Below are 15,456 nucleotides of genomic sequence, written 5' to 3'. Positions count from 1 at the left end.
ACCATTTTATAGGTTCATCGATAATAATGAATGTTTCCTTTCTTACTGTCCATGTCATTATTGGACATTGATATTGTTTGTCTGATATCAATGATGTTATTTTTTTTTTTTTTTTTTGTTTTTTTTTTCATCATTTTGTACATTTTTCCATCTCATTTGTAATTCCCATGGGCTTCCCAATACCAAATCACCCATGTGCCATTGATATCAATGATGTTATTTTAACTGAACTCATAGGTTTTCTTTTTTAATTGAAGAAAAAGTCAGCTTTAGGTGATGTCTGACAGCCAGGGGCGGTTATGGGTTACCTCCCTCTTTGCTGGGTATTGGTGACCCAAAGGTAAGATGATGTTTGCTGTTGGTGCCATCCTGTCTCAATTTTGCTTGATTTGAAATTCCTACTAACTACTGGAGTGTTAGTTTGTCTGAAACACTGGTGAAATTTCTTTTGCAATATAGCTGTTAGTTTATATACTATAGTTTATATATAATAAACTGGTGAGGACAGTGAGGGCGCATTTTGTCACTAGAGGGATCTTGTTAGAGAGGGACAGGATTTTTTGAGTGTTGAGTGTGAGTTTTAGCGTAATTGCTAAATACCACTCGGCCTAGGTATTCCACATTGTACGTCACTCTTGCTATAGTCTACATCTGAGGCAAACTACCTGGTTAATAGAAACTTTATTCTTTCCACACCACTTCCTGCAGAGTCTCCTGGGAGTTTCCTATTCATTGCTTGCCTGTGCCTTGTGGCCAATGGTAGCGTTTGTTGTTCCTGAACATCAGCTGGGAACTGCATATGGCTTGTAAGTGTTTGCACAGAGGATCGTACATTATCCATCTGTGCTATACCAACTTAAATTTTTATCTAAAACCACTTGACTTCTGGATCTTGTCCTCTTCATGTTTCTGAGTTGGTTCTGAAAAAAGTGTGTCCTATACCTGGGAAATAACTAGAAAAGTTATTTAATCTATTTATGATGCTATTATGGTGACAAAAAGTAGGTCAAGCCTCCACAAGAAAACTGAAGTTCAGCAAACCTGTGAGAGGTAATGTTGATACTTGAGGGCTTCTCAGTGAGAATGGAGGTTAAGTTCTGACCCGGAAGGTGAAGAGGGGAGACACACACCTAGCACTGTATTTCTTTGAGCAGGCAGGGATTGAGTTCATACTACATACTACAGGGATTGAGTTCATAAGGCAAGCTCTTTTAACATTGTTTATCTTACCAGAAAGTCTAGTAGCACTAAACAGTCATGAGATAAATAGCAAATCTAATTAGGTCATCCCTGGTTGAAAACATCTTTCTACACTAACAGTATATATGGTTTAGGGTATTAATGTTTACAGTGATTTTTTTTTTTTTGTATTTGAAGAGATTTGAAAGTTAAATGTGTTGTATTTTTTTGTAGCATGCAGTCCATTCAGAATCTTGGGTTGGCAATCATTTCCATCATTGCTGGAATGATATTGGATACCCGGGGTTATCTGTTTTTAGAAGTTTTCTTCATTGCCTGTGTTTCTTGTAAGTATGCATTGTTTAGTTTCTTATAATACACAGTAGAATAGAATGTTCTCATTTACAATTTTGGGATTTTGTTATTAATTCCTCTCTCTTTGAAATTAAATTCCTAAAATGTATCTGTCCGATTTGCCTAATTCTTAGCCTGTGCATAAGCTGGTGAGTTTTCTAGTCCTCTGGAGAGTCAAAGACATTTCTTAAGAATTTGCAGTCCTAAAATTAGGCAGCAGTATAACTGCTTTATATTTTGTTTTAGATAGGTTTGGTTTTTAGAAAGCATTTCCCCTTTCAAAGTGGGACTGTTTGAAGGGTCTTGAATTGTATCTTTTTATGCGATTTGGGTATGAGTCCTCATGATTTACTTATAGGCCAGTTCTAAATTGCTTTTATTCTCACTCTACTATTTAATAGTTACCTGTAAAACGGTGGTTAAAAATAGGAAGCATTATGAGATTATACACAGTACATCACTCGTGTTCATCTGAAAGAAATCCTTAATAACATAGTGGGATGTCTTTTATATTTTAATAATGTGTTTAAAATAACAAACCCCATTGGTGATTTTAGTTTATACTTGAAATGTGGTATTGACAGATAATTGCTTATGAATAATAAAAGTGCATTTTACTACCTCATAATTTTAGAATTGCGCACATCAGATTTTAAAAAATGGGTCATATAATTATTCAAAATATCAGTTCATGAAAGTATTTTTGTCTGTTCTTGATCTGTACCAGTGTAATTAATTCCGGTCTGCAGTTTTGTATATATTTGTTTCTCAAACTAAATAGTGTGCCATTTGAAAATGCTTCTGTTGCTCTATTAATTTAGAATAAATGAAGTGTGCTTCAGTTGTGAAGGTAAAAAGTTGAGCACCTTTCTGAGGTCTCACTGACCTGGGGGATTCTGAGAATCTAATGACCACAACCTAATGTTCAGATAATTTGTGTGGAGGATAGAAAATCCCTTAAAGGTGACTCCTGTTTGACTTTCCCTATAAGGAGGCAGCCCAGGGGCTGGCAGGAGTCTTCGGACAAGCTGGGAAGGACTAGCACTTAATGGAGGAGGCAGAGGCACAGGGTGACTGTGGTTGGGTGGGGGTCTTCTCCTGTGGCGGGGCTCGGCTTCCCTCTGGTGGTCCTGCTGCTCCTGGGCCGTGGAGAAAATGGGTGTAACTTACTTTCAGTGCTTTTGGAAAAGAATGTGAATAGCGTTTTATTTTTAAATTCCAGTCTGAATTTACTTTGTAGATACAATTGCGTAGGGATCATTGAGAAGGAGTATAACTTTTTAAAGACCTTTCTTTTTACTTCTAGTGTCACTTTTATCTGTGGTCTTACTCTACTGGGTGAATCGTGCCCAAGGTAAGTACAGGTGCTGATATTTTCTTCTTAAACTCGGTCCATCATCTTGGGCTGTCTGCAGGCTTCTTTGGAGCCAGTGCTTTTAGTTTATACATTTAATGACCTTGTTCATAGTGTGGAAGCACATTTTGTTATGAAACATAATTGGGCATTCTGCGTCTCCTCATTTTCTGAAGTTTTTGTCATGTTCCTTCTGGCCCATTTAGTTTAAATTTTGCAATATAAAATGTTGGATGTTATTTTTCTATTAGTATAAACCAGTGTGGCATTTAAAAAATAATTGAAAGCCTTTCCTGTGTTATCGTATCATATTAAAAAATTAATTTGTAACTGCAGGTTGTACTTTAAAGTTGAAAGTGTTGGTATATGATGAGAAAATGCAGATTTTTCCCTTTTACTAATAAATACCTACCATGGTTATTTGTATTATCAGTTTTTTAAAATACGGTTTTAATACTACCCTTATTAATTTTTCTAACTGGCTTGTACCTAAAGGTTGTTATATATACTTAAGGGAATGTTATATACATACTGTTTCAATTTTTAGGTCATTTCCCTTTGTTTCTTTTGAAGTCCAGTTACAGTATATTAATACAATATTCCAATTAATAAACAACACTTAAAAAGTACATTAAAAAAACTGCTAACGTTAGGGAGTGATTATTTGTATCTTATAAGGTGTTTCATATTCTTACAAAGTAGTAGAGAACAGTCACTTGAGAAGATTACAGGAGAGAAACTATCTTTCTCATTTTTCGTAGCCTTTCTGTTAGCTTCAAATGAGGTAGTGGATATAAATGTAGTGATATAAATACTGCTCAATGTGCGTATGACTGCATGTTTGAAGTTTATAATAGTTATATTGAAAAGATTTCTATACTTGTCTTTTAGGTGGGAACCTAAATTATTCTGCAAAACAAAGGGAAGAAGTGAAGCTTTCCCATACTGAGTAAGTAGAGAAAGAAAATTGTTTTTCTTTTGAGCAGCATAAGCAAGCATTCCTTTTCAAGTTACTGGGTTTGGGCTTTTACGAAATAGTCTGTTGAGTTTTGAGAGCTAGTGCTTATCACTGGAATTGCTTTAACAAAATTCTTGGTCCAGAAAATTTTAAAAAGTAGATATTAAGGGTCAAAATAAAAAGAATTGGGTTTAAATTGCCACCTCAGAAGAGACTGTATAGTATTTGTGTAATTTATTGGCAGGTAGGGCTCTGTCTCGAGACCTGCGCTGGGCTCATCCTTTCATGTTCTGTTTTCCTTTTCTTAACTAGTGAGAGAACTCTTCATGTTGCCTGGAGTTAACAGGCTATATTCTGTGTTCTCTGACATGTTTAGAACAGATGTGTAGTGTGACTTCTTTGTGTGTGTAGTGTGACTTTTAAGTTAAAACTTTTCCAGGAGTTTGAATCCTCTCACCCTCCGCATCTCTGGCCTGTACTCCAGTTCTGTATGAATGAATAAAAATAATGATTCTATTTCATGTTATTTATACTTTTTTAAGGCTTTGAATTTTTCATGCTTTAAAAAACTTATTGGTAAACATAATATCATGTGACTCTAGTTTTGTTGGATAAAATATGATATTTTGGGGGGGGTTAATTCTTGGCTATTTGGTAAAAGTTCCCTTTTACCATAATTCTAGAAATATATTTTAAGAAAATCAAAAGTTTTTATTTTACTTATTTATGCACATAAGAACTGGGGTTTAGGTCAGAGGTGCAGGGGTGGGGCGGTAAGAGGATTCACCAGAGACAAGTGGGGAGAAGAACAGGCAGATCTACGGAAGCATACTGCTGAGAGGAGCAGGGTCAAGATAGGAGAGGTCTGCTGCACTTTGTAGGTCAGCTCCCTGGCTGGAGCTCAGACTCATGCCTCAGTGGCTGGTGATAGCTTCGTAGCACTGAGACTTCTTAAGCATATTACTTGTATTAAAAATTCTGAAAGAAAAAACAGATAATTACCAATTCCATTTTAATGCTAATGTTTCAAGACTTTTTTCTTTGCTATTCTGTATTTTTCTAGACTTTCTATATTGATTCTGTGTTCCTATTAATAGTCAAGAGAAGTTAAAATATTGTTTAGGAAACTCTTAACTGTTAATATTTGTTTCTACATGTTTTATAAAACTTATGGTTTTTATTTTGTAAACCAGATGGGATTTAGTATTTTTCTTCCTCTTTTTGATAATTTATTGCATTATGTTTTGCAGATGAGAAGTTTACATGACTGTCATGCACATGGACTGTCCACATCACTGGTTTTGTAACCGCTTTTTAAAGGTTTAGAATGTAGTCATTAGGGGAAATAATGGTCTGGAATGTTATTTGTATTTCAGTTATACCTACTTCAAGGTATATTTGTGAGGACTATTTTAGTCTGTGTCTTTGTATTGTGGGTTACTGAAGAATTCTGCTTTGGAACAGACAAATCAGCAGTGACAAGTTTAGAAGATCTCTCTGGAATGTGCTTCATGATGAACTTCAGGGAGGACAGTAAACTGTGGAGAACATTGGGTGTTGTATGAGATAGTTTTCACAAAGTAGATCGTAGTTACATGGTCTTTTCTTTCTCTTAAGCAAAGAGAAAGATTTGAAAGTGATAGAAGAGATGTTTTCTAGAGAATCAGTGGTGACATTAATAGGCATTCTTGTTTGTAGTAGGAAACTTTTGAAAGATATTTTTATGAAGTGTCTTCATTTTCCCAGCCAGCAGGTGGCACCGGCTCTGAGTAACGTAGTGGGTGAGGCCCTGACCACTGACCTGCTTGTCTCTGTCCCTGGGCTCCCTGACTGCTTAGGGACATTTTTTTGTTGTATAAACTTTCTGAACAGTTTTTTTCTTACGTATAATTAACAACTAAAAAGTATTCTTTAAATAATGATAATTATGTCTCTAAATGTGTAAATAAAAATACGATATGAGGAATATTTGATGACTTAACTTTTGTTTTTTAAAAAGATGTAAAAACACTGATTTTGATTTTTATGCATGTGGAAGATTCTCTCTTTAGGAAAATCTAAGTTGGAATATGGAAAATTTGATTAGTCACTGAAAGATTATGGAAGTGACCTTTTCTCCAGAATAGGGCCTTAAATAACATTTAGGTTTTTTATATTTGTTATATTTTCGTTAAATAGGATTTCTCTATTTTTTTTTTTTAAATGAGCAATTTTGAAATTGACTCTTGGTATAGTATGTATTAAAATTTGTTTACATATCTATGGACCCACAGATATTTTTGAATGTACTTAGCTGATTGTATTGTTTAAAGTACTTGTAGCACATTGTAGGCTTAAAAGTTGTGTAGATGATTTAAAGTGTATATCTTGTTTAGGGCTACTTATTTACAGCCACTGTCCTGACTTACGGTTCATCATATCAGCGTTCAGTTCTTTGATTTTGATTGCCTGGTGACTGTTGTAGTGCCTGGCGGGGGCCTGTGGCCTCATGGGTCCTGCCTTGCTCTCTGCACCACCTCCCCCCCACTAGTGAGCTGCTCACACTTTCTCAGATGGGTCATGTTCCTTCCCTTTGTGGGTCTTGCTCCTTGCTGTTCCCTTTGTCCCTGGGCCTAACTTACAACAGAAAAACCAGAGACCCAGCTCAGCCCCGTTCTTTCTATGAAAAAACACTTCTAGACCCTTCCGACTGTAAATTCTAAAATTCTTGTTATCTTTGAAAAGCCTTTTTCTTTCTCTTTTTAACTTACCTCAATTATAATGAAGAATTTTGTGATGACCCTGGTGTCCATGATGTGTGTCTTCCTTTAGAATGTAAGCTCCTTGAGGGCAGTAATTGTCTTTGTTATGTTGATAGTGGTGGTAGACATAGTGCCTCAGAGGGGGCACAAAATAAATACTTTTTGAATGACATAGAGTAAAGTAGGATAACCTTTTTGGAGGGCAAACTGACAAAATGGGTGAAAATTCCTAAAAGTGATGATGGAGTGCTTGCCGGCTGGCTTAATATTCCCATTTAGTAGTTTATTCCACGGATCAGACAGACAGACACATGCATATAAATATAGTTTAAGAACATCCCTTTATTGCAGATTTGTTTAGAATAACCAAATAGGAAGCCACACATGTGGCTAAGAGCAGACTTGTTTGTTTGGGGGCAGGCACCCATGGGACCTTTGGGGGGATTCAGTGAGATTGCCATAGGAGGAGTGAGGGAATGAGAAGAGCTCAAAGGCAGAGTGAATTCTGGGATGGACCCACCCCCAGCATGAGACTTGGGGGAAGAATGAAGAGAAGCAGGAGGGGGCTTCAATGAGAGCTAAGGGAGTGGGTGACCTGAGAGAGGTTGGGTGGCTAGCAGGAAGGGTCTGACAGTGCCTGATGGGCAATTGGGAGTCTTAAGTGCATTGCTTAAAAGTATTTCAGTGGAAATGGTGGGGGATGGGCAGCACCTGGCTTGTGCTAATTTGGAGTATGGATTCAAGATAGAAATTACTACAAAAAGCCTAGTCTGTCCTCACAAGAAACTTAGGCTATAAAAGAAGAGAGAATAGAATCTTCTGTGACCGTTTCTCTGATTGGTTTAGTGCTATATAAAGGTCTCTTCATTTGTGTTTTTCTACTGCTGGACTGGAACATTCTTAGACTTAAGTTATTTAATTTTCTTGAAGTGGCACCCTTTGCTTTTTATTCATGAATTGCCTTGCTGCAAATTGCTGCTTCCTATCATGGAGTTCTTGGCACCATTATCTTTGACGCTAAAGTCTGATACATTTTCAAAAACTCTCAGTAAAACAAAAAGTCGAGAAATCTAAGTACTAAGGAAATGTTGGCTTGTTTACGAGGAAGTAAAAGATAATGAGAATATATAACTATAACTTTCATTTATGCTTAATTGCCAACAACTTTGAAACATTTCCTCACTATTGTCTCTAAATCTGAGCTGAAAAGTGAGAATGCTTGCAGGTATTGTGTTCTGGAATTGGAAGGGGCTCTTGAGAGGGCACATAAATCCCCAACCACTTGCGATTTAGTTTTATGGATAAATTGGATTTAGGTAGTAATCCCAGGAAAGCATACTCAGGAGAATCATTTTCTGTATGTTCATTTATTCCACAGAGACTGAATGAGTGTTGCTGTGTTCAAGCCTCTGCTAGATCCCATAGGAGTGTAGATAAGAGGATTTGAAAAAAGCCTCCTGGGCTTAAAAGGAGAGGGGTATGCCCTAAGAGGTGTGGGTGACAGCAGAGAAGAGAAGGCCTCTAGATTGGTGGTCAGGGAGACTTCTTGAGAGAGGTGGCCCGGGGGCTGTTTGCTGAGAACCGCTGTCATTCTCTCTGACCCACTGTTTCATAGGGCACCCCTCCATGCCTCTTTCTCTCCTTTGGTTTTCCTAGGCTCTGCTTTTAAGCTCTACCCCAGGCGCTGTTTCCAGTCAGGAATTTTTTATGACTCTCTTCTCTCTTTCCATTTCTTCCTCAGAGAGATTTATGTCTGTGTCTGCAAATATTTGTTAAGACATTGGACAGTAGTGCTAAACCCAGAGCTCGAGCCTAAACTGTCTCTGAACCACCATCCTTCATTTCCAACTTGAGGAGTCACTATTCCAGCACATTTAACTCTTCCCCACAAGACAGCTTGTTCCCTTCTTCCCTCCCACTTCCTCCCTCTCTCCTTCCTCCCTTTCCTGCTTCCCTCTCAGCTTCCTCCCTCTCCATACTTTCCTTCCTTTCTCCTTCCACCTCTCTCTCCCTTTCTCCTTCCCCAATGACTATTCAGTGCTACTCTGTGCTGGGTGCTAGTTTATCATCCAATGGGTTCCTCAGGCTTGGAGTCTCAGCGTTATTTTTTGTTATCTCTCCGCTCATGTCTAATCATCTTATCATCATTACCAGTGTTTTAAAATCATTAGTTCTGCTCTACATTACTGATGTTCTTAGGTTGCTGTGGTAGTCTGAATGTAACCACTGTCCTTCTCTACCTCTTTATTATCAGCTTCTCTCTTGCTTACCGAGTGCCTATTTGGAGAATGTTGCTAGGAGTCCGCATTCTATAAATTGGGAAATGGAGCAGTGGCAAGATTAAATAGACTTGAGGTGTACGGAGTGAGTCCTGGAGAATGAGTGCGGAAGGCCGCAGTTAGAGCTGGAGTTGGGAGGACTGTGGAGAGGATGCTCACATTCTACGAGTCAGTATCTGTTACCCCAATAGGACGAACTGTCGGTTATAGACCTGAGGAAGAGGCTAGCTTGCACCCTAAGCAGGAAGTGCTCTCCCGCCCAGCAGGTAACCCAGCCACTGACCCAGCTTCCGGAATCCACCAGCTCTGCAGCATCTTTTACTTTTCCCCCAGTGAACCTTCCTGCCGCATCTTGCTCACAGCAAATTGTCCCTGCCCTTTCTGTAAAAGCTCCATCCTGTGTAAGGACCGCTTGGAACTGCTCTCTGCTGGATGTTTACTCAGTAACATTCAGTTTTTTGCAGCCCAGCAAGTGTGTCAGTGATGCAGTGTGTTGGGAGGCTGCGAGTGGGAGACCCTGAGGTCTGGGGAAGAAGGCGTAGGTGTTTGGGGGCAGGTTGGGCTAGGATGTGAGTGCAAACAGGCTCCTTGGTCAGCAGTGAGGGTGGTATGGCCACAGCTGGCAAGTTAACTAGGCAGACGAGTTATGCCAGCATGAGTGGAATGGGCTGTGTCTGGTAGATGCGAAACTATGAGGGGGGCGGGGGAAGGGGGAGCACAGGTAGAACTGGGGGTGGGTGTGAAAAATGCCCGTAAGGGAAGCCTGGAGGTATGTAGGTTGGCTGCGAAGGGAGGGGTGATCAATTAGGAGTTTGAATTCTGACCTTTAATTCATCCATATGGGGAGCCAGCAGGTTACACACTGAGTCCCCACTCTGGTCACACGGCTCTCCTGCTGGTGGCTCCTTGTGTCTTGTAATGTTTCTTTGGTTAGTGTTGGCGCAGCCCCCCTCATCAGTCTGGAGCCCCCCTTCTAGCCCTGCCTGCACCCCCCGTCAGGAGCCAACTGCTGGCTCTCACAAATTCCTCGTTTTCGCCACACACTTGGGAAATTCTCCATTAATGAAAATTTCACTCAACCTTGAGCACACTCACATTGTCTTTCATCACCCTCTAGACCCCAGCCCTGAAACAGCCCCAATACTTGCTGCTTATATTTTTCATTTTTGACTAATTGGCAGTTGACATGAAATTGCTAACTTAGGCTTATGTGTGTTTTGTTTCTCCAGCCTTCTGTAGCCTCCTTAGGGCTGACACTGTGCCTCGCCCTTATGTAGGCACCACAGTTAGTTACATTTACAGCCAGTGCTGCCCCTGTTGTATTCTGAACTTAATATTTGCTGACCTTTGCTTTTGTTTTAACCTTTCCAAACAGCCAGATAGCTAATGTGTGGGCCCCGCTGTCTCTTTGAGGCTCCTTGTCTCCTTCTTAAGGTGGGTTTTCAGCGATGACAGGGCATTAGGGAATACCCTCAGACTCCGGGCAGGCAGTGGGATCCTCACAGTGCAGCCCTTTATAGGGAACAGCCTAGTTCTATTTTTGCATCTTGACATAACTGTACCTGAAGGCTAGGATGCAGCATTCACTGATCTAAAATTTTTGGATTCCAGCTATTCAGAAATAAGTTAAAAATGGATGCTTATACTCTGCTGTTAAGTAGGTCAAAAATCTCTGAAGAAACACAGTTAGTCTTATATAGATCAGAGAAGTAATTGCGAGCACATGGGTTAATAATGATTAAAGACAGGGAAAATCTTGGCCAGAGGTTTAAAGTTACAGATTTGTTTTCCTGCTGCCTCCAGGGCTGACAGGCTGGTGGGCATTAGAGATGTGGACTGAGGGGACTATGGGATGGCTTTAAGCTTTCTTGAGGAGTGCACCCATTCTTCAGTTCTGTTAAAACTTTAGTTATGTGTAAGGGATGGTGTGGAACTGTAACAGGTACAGGTTTCATGGACTCCACCCCCACTCCAGATGCTGGAACTCCAAATCCCATCAGTACCAAGGAGAAGCACGCCGGGACGTGAGGGAGGAGCTGAGCAGCCAGGTTGGGATAAAACCGGACATGTGGGCTCTGGGGGAACTTGACCTGGTGGTTCGCAGCTGATCGTTTTGGCGCTCAATCGGTTTTCAGCGTGCCGGTGGAGTCCAAGTGAGCAGAACTGGTAGGACATCCTAGTTAACTTGTATTTCTCTCCTTCTTTCCCTGGGTTATTCCTTTACCTTTCTCCTTATAAATAAATCCATTATTTAACCTTTTGAGTGTGTCCATAATACGATTGAATTGTAAGCGCACCGGTGAAGACCCACAGACAGGCATTCCAGTTCACATTGGGGTGCCCTGTAACAGAACCTGTAGGATGGCTGAATCTTCTGTTGTTATGCAAAGAAAAAAGCAAAGTGAATAATAGTAGCAGGAAAACAAACAGCTTTAAGCTCTCAGCTCCTGTGGAAGCACTTAATGTGGAAGCAGCTGACCTGCTAATTAGAAAACATCTTGCCTATTCATTAAACTAATTATCATAAGGAATGCTGCTAGGCATCCCTTAGTCCAGTTCTAATTATTGTGTGCCCTCGAAAGCAATGAACTGCACTTTTAGAATAAAATTTTACAATGCAGATACACACTTGGTTTACTAGACACTTCCTGTAACTAGGGCGGGATGGCAATGAAAGATCGCACTTTATGGAAGGCCTGGCCACCCACCTTTTCATAGGGAGATGGGAATGAATTATTAAATAATGCATGTTTAGATCTGAACTCTGGAGATCACTATTGTTTAACCGCAAGAGGTTCTTTTAGGGTTATCTTTGGATTACTTAGGAGCTTAAGTTTTTTTTTTTTTTTAAGAGAAGAGAGTGAACAATGACTTAAGATAGTGGTGAAGTCTTGGGTCATAAACTGAGACATCAAATAAAGGTCACCACTCCCTCAGTCACTGGGCCCTGTACCCCTGCACCCTGTAGAGCTATTTCACACCTCCACCAGCGTGCTGGCTGGGAAGTGCAGTAGAAAGAGCCCACTGTGCCGGGCCCATCGCAGCAACATGACTGTGCTGACCTGGGCAGTGCTGTGCTGTGCTGTCCAGGGGGAACTGCTGGCTCTAGGGGCTCTCTGCTCCCATCTCAGGAGTCTGTGTTCTGGGGTCACCACTGCCTCCACATTGGGCCGGACAATTCCGCTACAGCTCTGCGCTGCAGCCTTCTTATCTGGGTGCTGTATGGGAGGCCCCAATCTCCAAGGGCTGCGGTGAGGCTTGATGGTACTCCTTGTAAAGTGCTCTTACACAGCAAGGGCTTCGTTCACTCAACACACACCAACACCCGCTCCTGCACATGCTGTGTACTGGGCCCTGGGGGTGGAGGCTGGCATTGGGGTTCAGCAGTGGGATGATCTTGTCTTATTGGAGTCTTCTGGGGAAAGGAGATAAGCACATGAACTTGTAAGTCTAGGAGCTAGCAAATGTTAAAAGATGAAAGGGAGATACAAGTGAGCAGGTAAAGGGGTAGAGGCCAGCCGCAGAGCCGGTGAGAAGGGCTTCTGAGTGCCCTAAATTCAGGTCACCCTCAGCTCATTTCCTGCAGACTTCATCTTGACATCACCCAGATCTGCTGCTAGCGTGGCCTCTGCCTGACTTTGTTCTACTGTAGCGGGTACAGGTTTCATGGACTCCGCCTTCACTCCAGATGCTGGAACTCCAAATCCCATCAGTACCAAGGAGAAGCATGCCGGATGTGAGGGCGGAGCTGAGCAGCCAGGTTGGGATAAAACCGGACATGTGGGCTCTGGGGGAACTTGACCTGGTGGTTCGCAGCTGATCGTTTTGGCGCTCAATCGGTTTTCAGCGTGCCGGTGGAGTCCACGTCAGCAGAACTGGTAGGACATCCTAGTTAACCTGTGTTTCTCTCCCTCTTTCCCTGGGTTATTCCTTTACCTTTCTCCTTATAAATAAATCCATTATTTAACCTTTTGAGTGTGTCCATAATACGATTGAATTGTAAGTGCACGGGTGAAGACCCACAGACAGGCAACCCAATTCACATTGGGGTGCCCTGTAACACTACCTCAGTTCCTGGAGGAGCCTGACTCTGTAACCTCCTGACAGAAAGTACAGGACTGGATTGAGGCAGCTGCCCACGCTCACCAGGGGCCTCCACACCTTGTAGGCCAGGCTGGCTGCCTTCAGGAGCCTGCAGTCCTGAGAAGGCAGGAAGCACAGCGTGAGGTAGAAAGACCGTTGGAGGCGGAGGTGGAAGGGCAGGAAGCAGAGGGCGAAGAGGCCACACACCAGCAGGATGGTGCGGGTGGACTCGCCCCCGGCTGTGAGGCCAGTCCTCACCAGCGTCTGCTCTGGCTTGGCCAGGCTCCTGAGCAGCAGCGAGTGGCACTCGGAGATGACCAGGGAGGGCAGAATGACGCCGGACAACGTCAGAATGACGCCTTAGGCAAAAAACTGACGGAAGTCCTCAGGACTGGCCAAGTCGTAGCAGACCTTGTGGTTATTGATGTGGTCGTTGATGTGGCCGTGTGGGAGAAGACCAGGGTGGGCAGCAGCTGCAGGACCACCAGCGCCCAGGTGGTGGTGGTGCCACGCAGGGCGTGGCTGTGGGTGCAGAAGGGCTGCTAGCGCAGCGGGTGGCACACGCCCAGGAAGTGGTGCACCGAGATGCAGGTGAGCAGCAGGATGGCACCGTACAGGTTGGTGTAGAACACAAAGCGCACCAGCAGGCACAGCAGCTCCCCGAAGGGCCAGCTGTCCCCCAAGGAGTAGGTGACGATGAGGAAGGGCAGCGTCAGCACATACAGCAGGTCGGTCACCATCAGGTCCGCCAGGTAGGTGATGGCGCAGCCCCAGCGCTTGGTTCGGCGCCAGGAGAGCCAAAAGATGGCGCCGTTGAGGGGCAGCCCAGCGCGAAGATGCCGCTGAAGGTCAGGGAGAGGTAGACTTGCTTGTAGTCCTCCGACAACCGGCAGTGTCTGTGTCCCTTGGAGGCGTTGGCGGCTGGCTGCCCCATGCCCGGGGCCGCTCCTCTGGAAGGGACTTACAGAGGACAGCAAGGCCTCAGGACCTCGGAGGGCAGCTTTGCCTTTCAACTGTGTTCCTAAAGTCTGATCAGAGTCCTGTATAAGAGACCAGCTGCAGGAAAAAGGGCTTAAGCCCAAGGCAAAGTTGTCTTCAAAGGCAGGGCTTGGGTGACCACGTGGGCGGACTGCTTACCTACTCCAGCGCCAGGCCCTTGCAGAGGAGACTCCGGTACCCAAGAAGGGGCCGGCCCTGCTGCCAGCTTCTGGAGCTGGGACTCCTCACTGGCCGGAATCCTGAGCCAGGACCGCCTAGGGGAGCGGTCTGGAGGAGGAGCTGGTGTGATGCTACCAGCCACCCGCTCCAGCCTGGTCCTCAGCCCTCTCACGGTGCCTGAGTGGAAGATGATCCTTGGCGTTGTAGGGGATTAGGGAAAGCAGGGTTTGCCTATAGGCCTCGCTGGAGGATTTCGATTTGTATCTTTCAGGGTTTGCTAACTGCATGTTTGAATACCAAAGCTGATTTGCTTATTAACCATCTCAGCATCCTGCCCGTTTAAGAAAATAAGCCTGAGCCGTGAAACCAGGTGTGGCTTCCTCCTGAGATCCATGCCTGCTGGCAAAGCTGATGGCTAGGTGCAGCAGGTGTGTGGCACTTGGGGGTTCTGTCCACGAGGAAGTCCGGGGTGGTCAGCCAGCCAGCATGGAGCCTGTGAGCTGGAAAGGGGTTGACCTTACAGGGTTTAACATTCAGAAAGATGAGTTAAGACTGCAAGAGAGGAAATCACCAGGTAGCTTTGTGTTAAGTTGTTGGCATAAAATATAACATTTTGAGCTTTCTCCACAGCAAAGGAAGGATAACTCATTTACACTGTCATCAGCAAACTTTTACAGAGGTTGTATTGAATCAGGTGCTAGGATACCAAGATGAATACAACACAGCCCTTCTTATAGGATAGTCTGGTGCCGGGGAGACAGCAGGCACAGCTAATTGTGAAAAATGGGCAGCGGAGGGAGCCTGGTGATGTCCCGGAGAACAGGAGCATCCTGGGGCCCACGGTGGACGTCGGGGGAGAGAGAGCAAAGAATGATGGCTCACAGGCAACAGGACGATTTAGAGGGCACACAGGGAGAAAGGAAAGTGGACACGAAAGGGATTGCCTGATCGCCTCCTTGCCCCCGCAAAGGGGAAGTAGGCAGGGGCTCTGTGAATGCCTCCAAGGGGCTGCAGGGGCAGCTCATGGCGGGGGAGGCTCTTTCAGCTCAGCTGTGCATCTCTGCATGAGAGCTGCAATGCTGGAGAATATCCTCCTCATCTTTGCCACAGTCGATTTTTGTATTTTGGACTTTATGCGCGTCAAGCATAGGAGCACAGGCCTTCCTCCGGTGCAGTGAGAAATTCCCTGGATGGTGTGTGCTGCTCACCTGGCCTCAGAAGGCTGTCGGTGAAACATCACACTTTTTTCATTTAGGAAATATCATTTGAAGGATCATCAAGCTGATAAGTTTGCCCTACTCCTGAGGAAGTCTCTTGGGTGCTTGCTAGGACTTTTTTTTTTTTTTTTTA

The 15,456-nt window shown here is 43.5% G+C and overlaps 1 protein-coding gene and 1 pseudogene across 4 annotated transcripts in view; one reads left to right on the top strand and one right to left on the bottom strand.

The window, feature by feature from the left end:
• MFSD1 (major facilitator superfamily domain containing 1) overlaps positions 1-6,197 on the top strand; it is a 19,897-nt gene extending 13,700 nt beyond the window's left edge. For 2 of the 4 annotated variants that reach the window (XM_012724975.1, XM_004682301.2), the window contains 5 exons: positions 709-806; positions 1,414-1,526; positions 2,840-2,887; positions 3,779-3,836; positions 5,096-6,197. In XM_012724975.1, coding sequence (XP_012580429.1) covers positions 709-806; positions 1,414-1,526; positions 2,840-2,887; positions 3,779-3,836; positions 5,096-5,099 — 321 coding nt within the window. In that variant the 3' untranslated portion in view covers positions 5,100-6,197. Of the gene's footprint in view, positions 1-708; positions 807-1,413; positions 1,527-2,839; positions 2,888-3,778; positions 3,841-5,095 lie in introns of those variants that run through there. The other 2 variants (XM_004682302.2, XM_012724976.1) reach the window with 1 other exon arrangement.
• A 5,972-nt stretch (positions 6,198-12,169) lies between these two features.
• LOC101626564 lies at positions 12,170-13,882 on the bottom strand (annotated as a pseudogene).
• Between the last annotated feature and the right edge of the window lie 1,574 nt (positions 13,883-15,456).

Source organism: Condylura cristata, unplaced genomic scaffold (assembly GCF_000260355.1).
Source record: "Condylura cristata isolate star-nosed mole 26May11 unplaced genomic scaffold, ConCri1.0 scaffold00014, whole genome shotgun sequence".
Taxonomy (NCBI): Eukaryota; Metazoa; Chordata; class Mammalia; order Eulipotyphla; family Talpidae; genus Condylura; species Condylura cristata.
The sequence above is the reverse complement of the archived record's forward strand: the minus strand, read 5'-3'. Positions and strand labels throughout refer to the sequence as shown.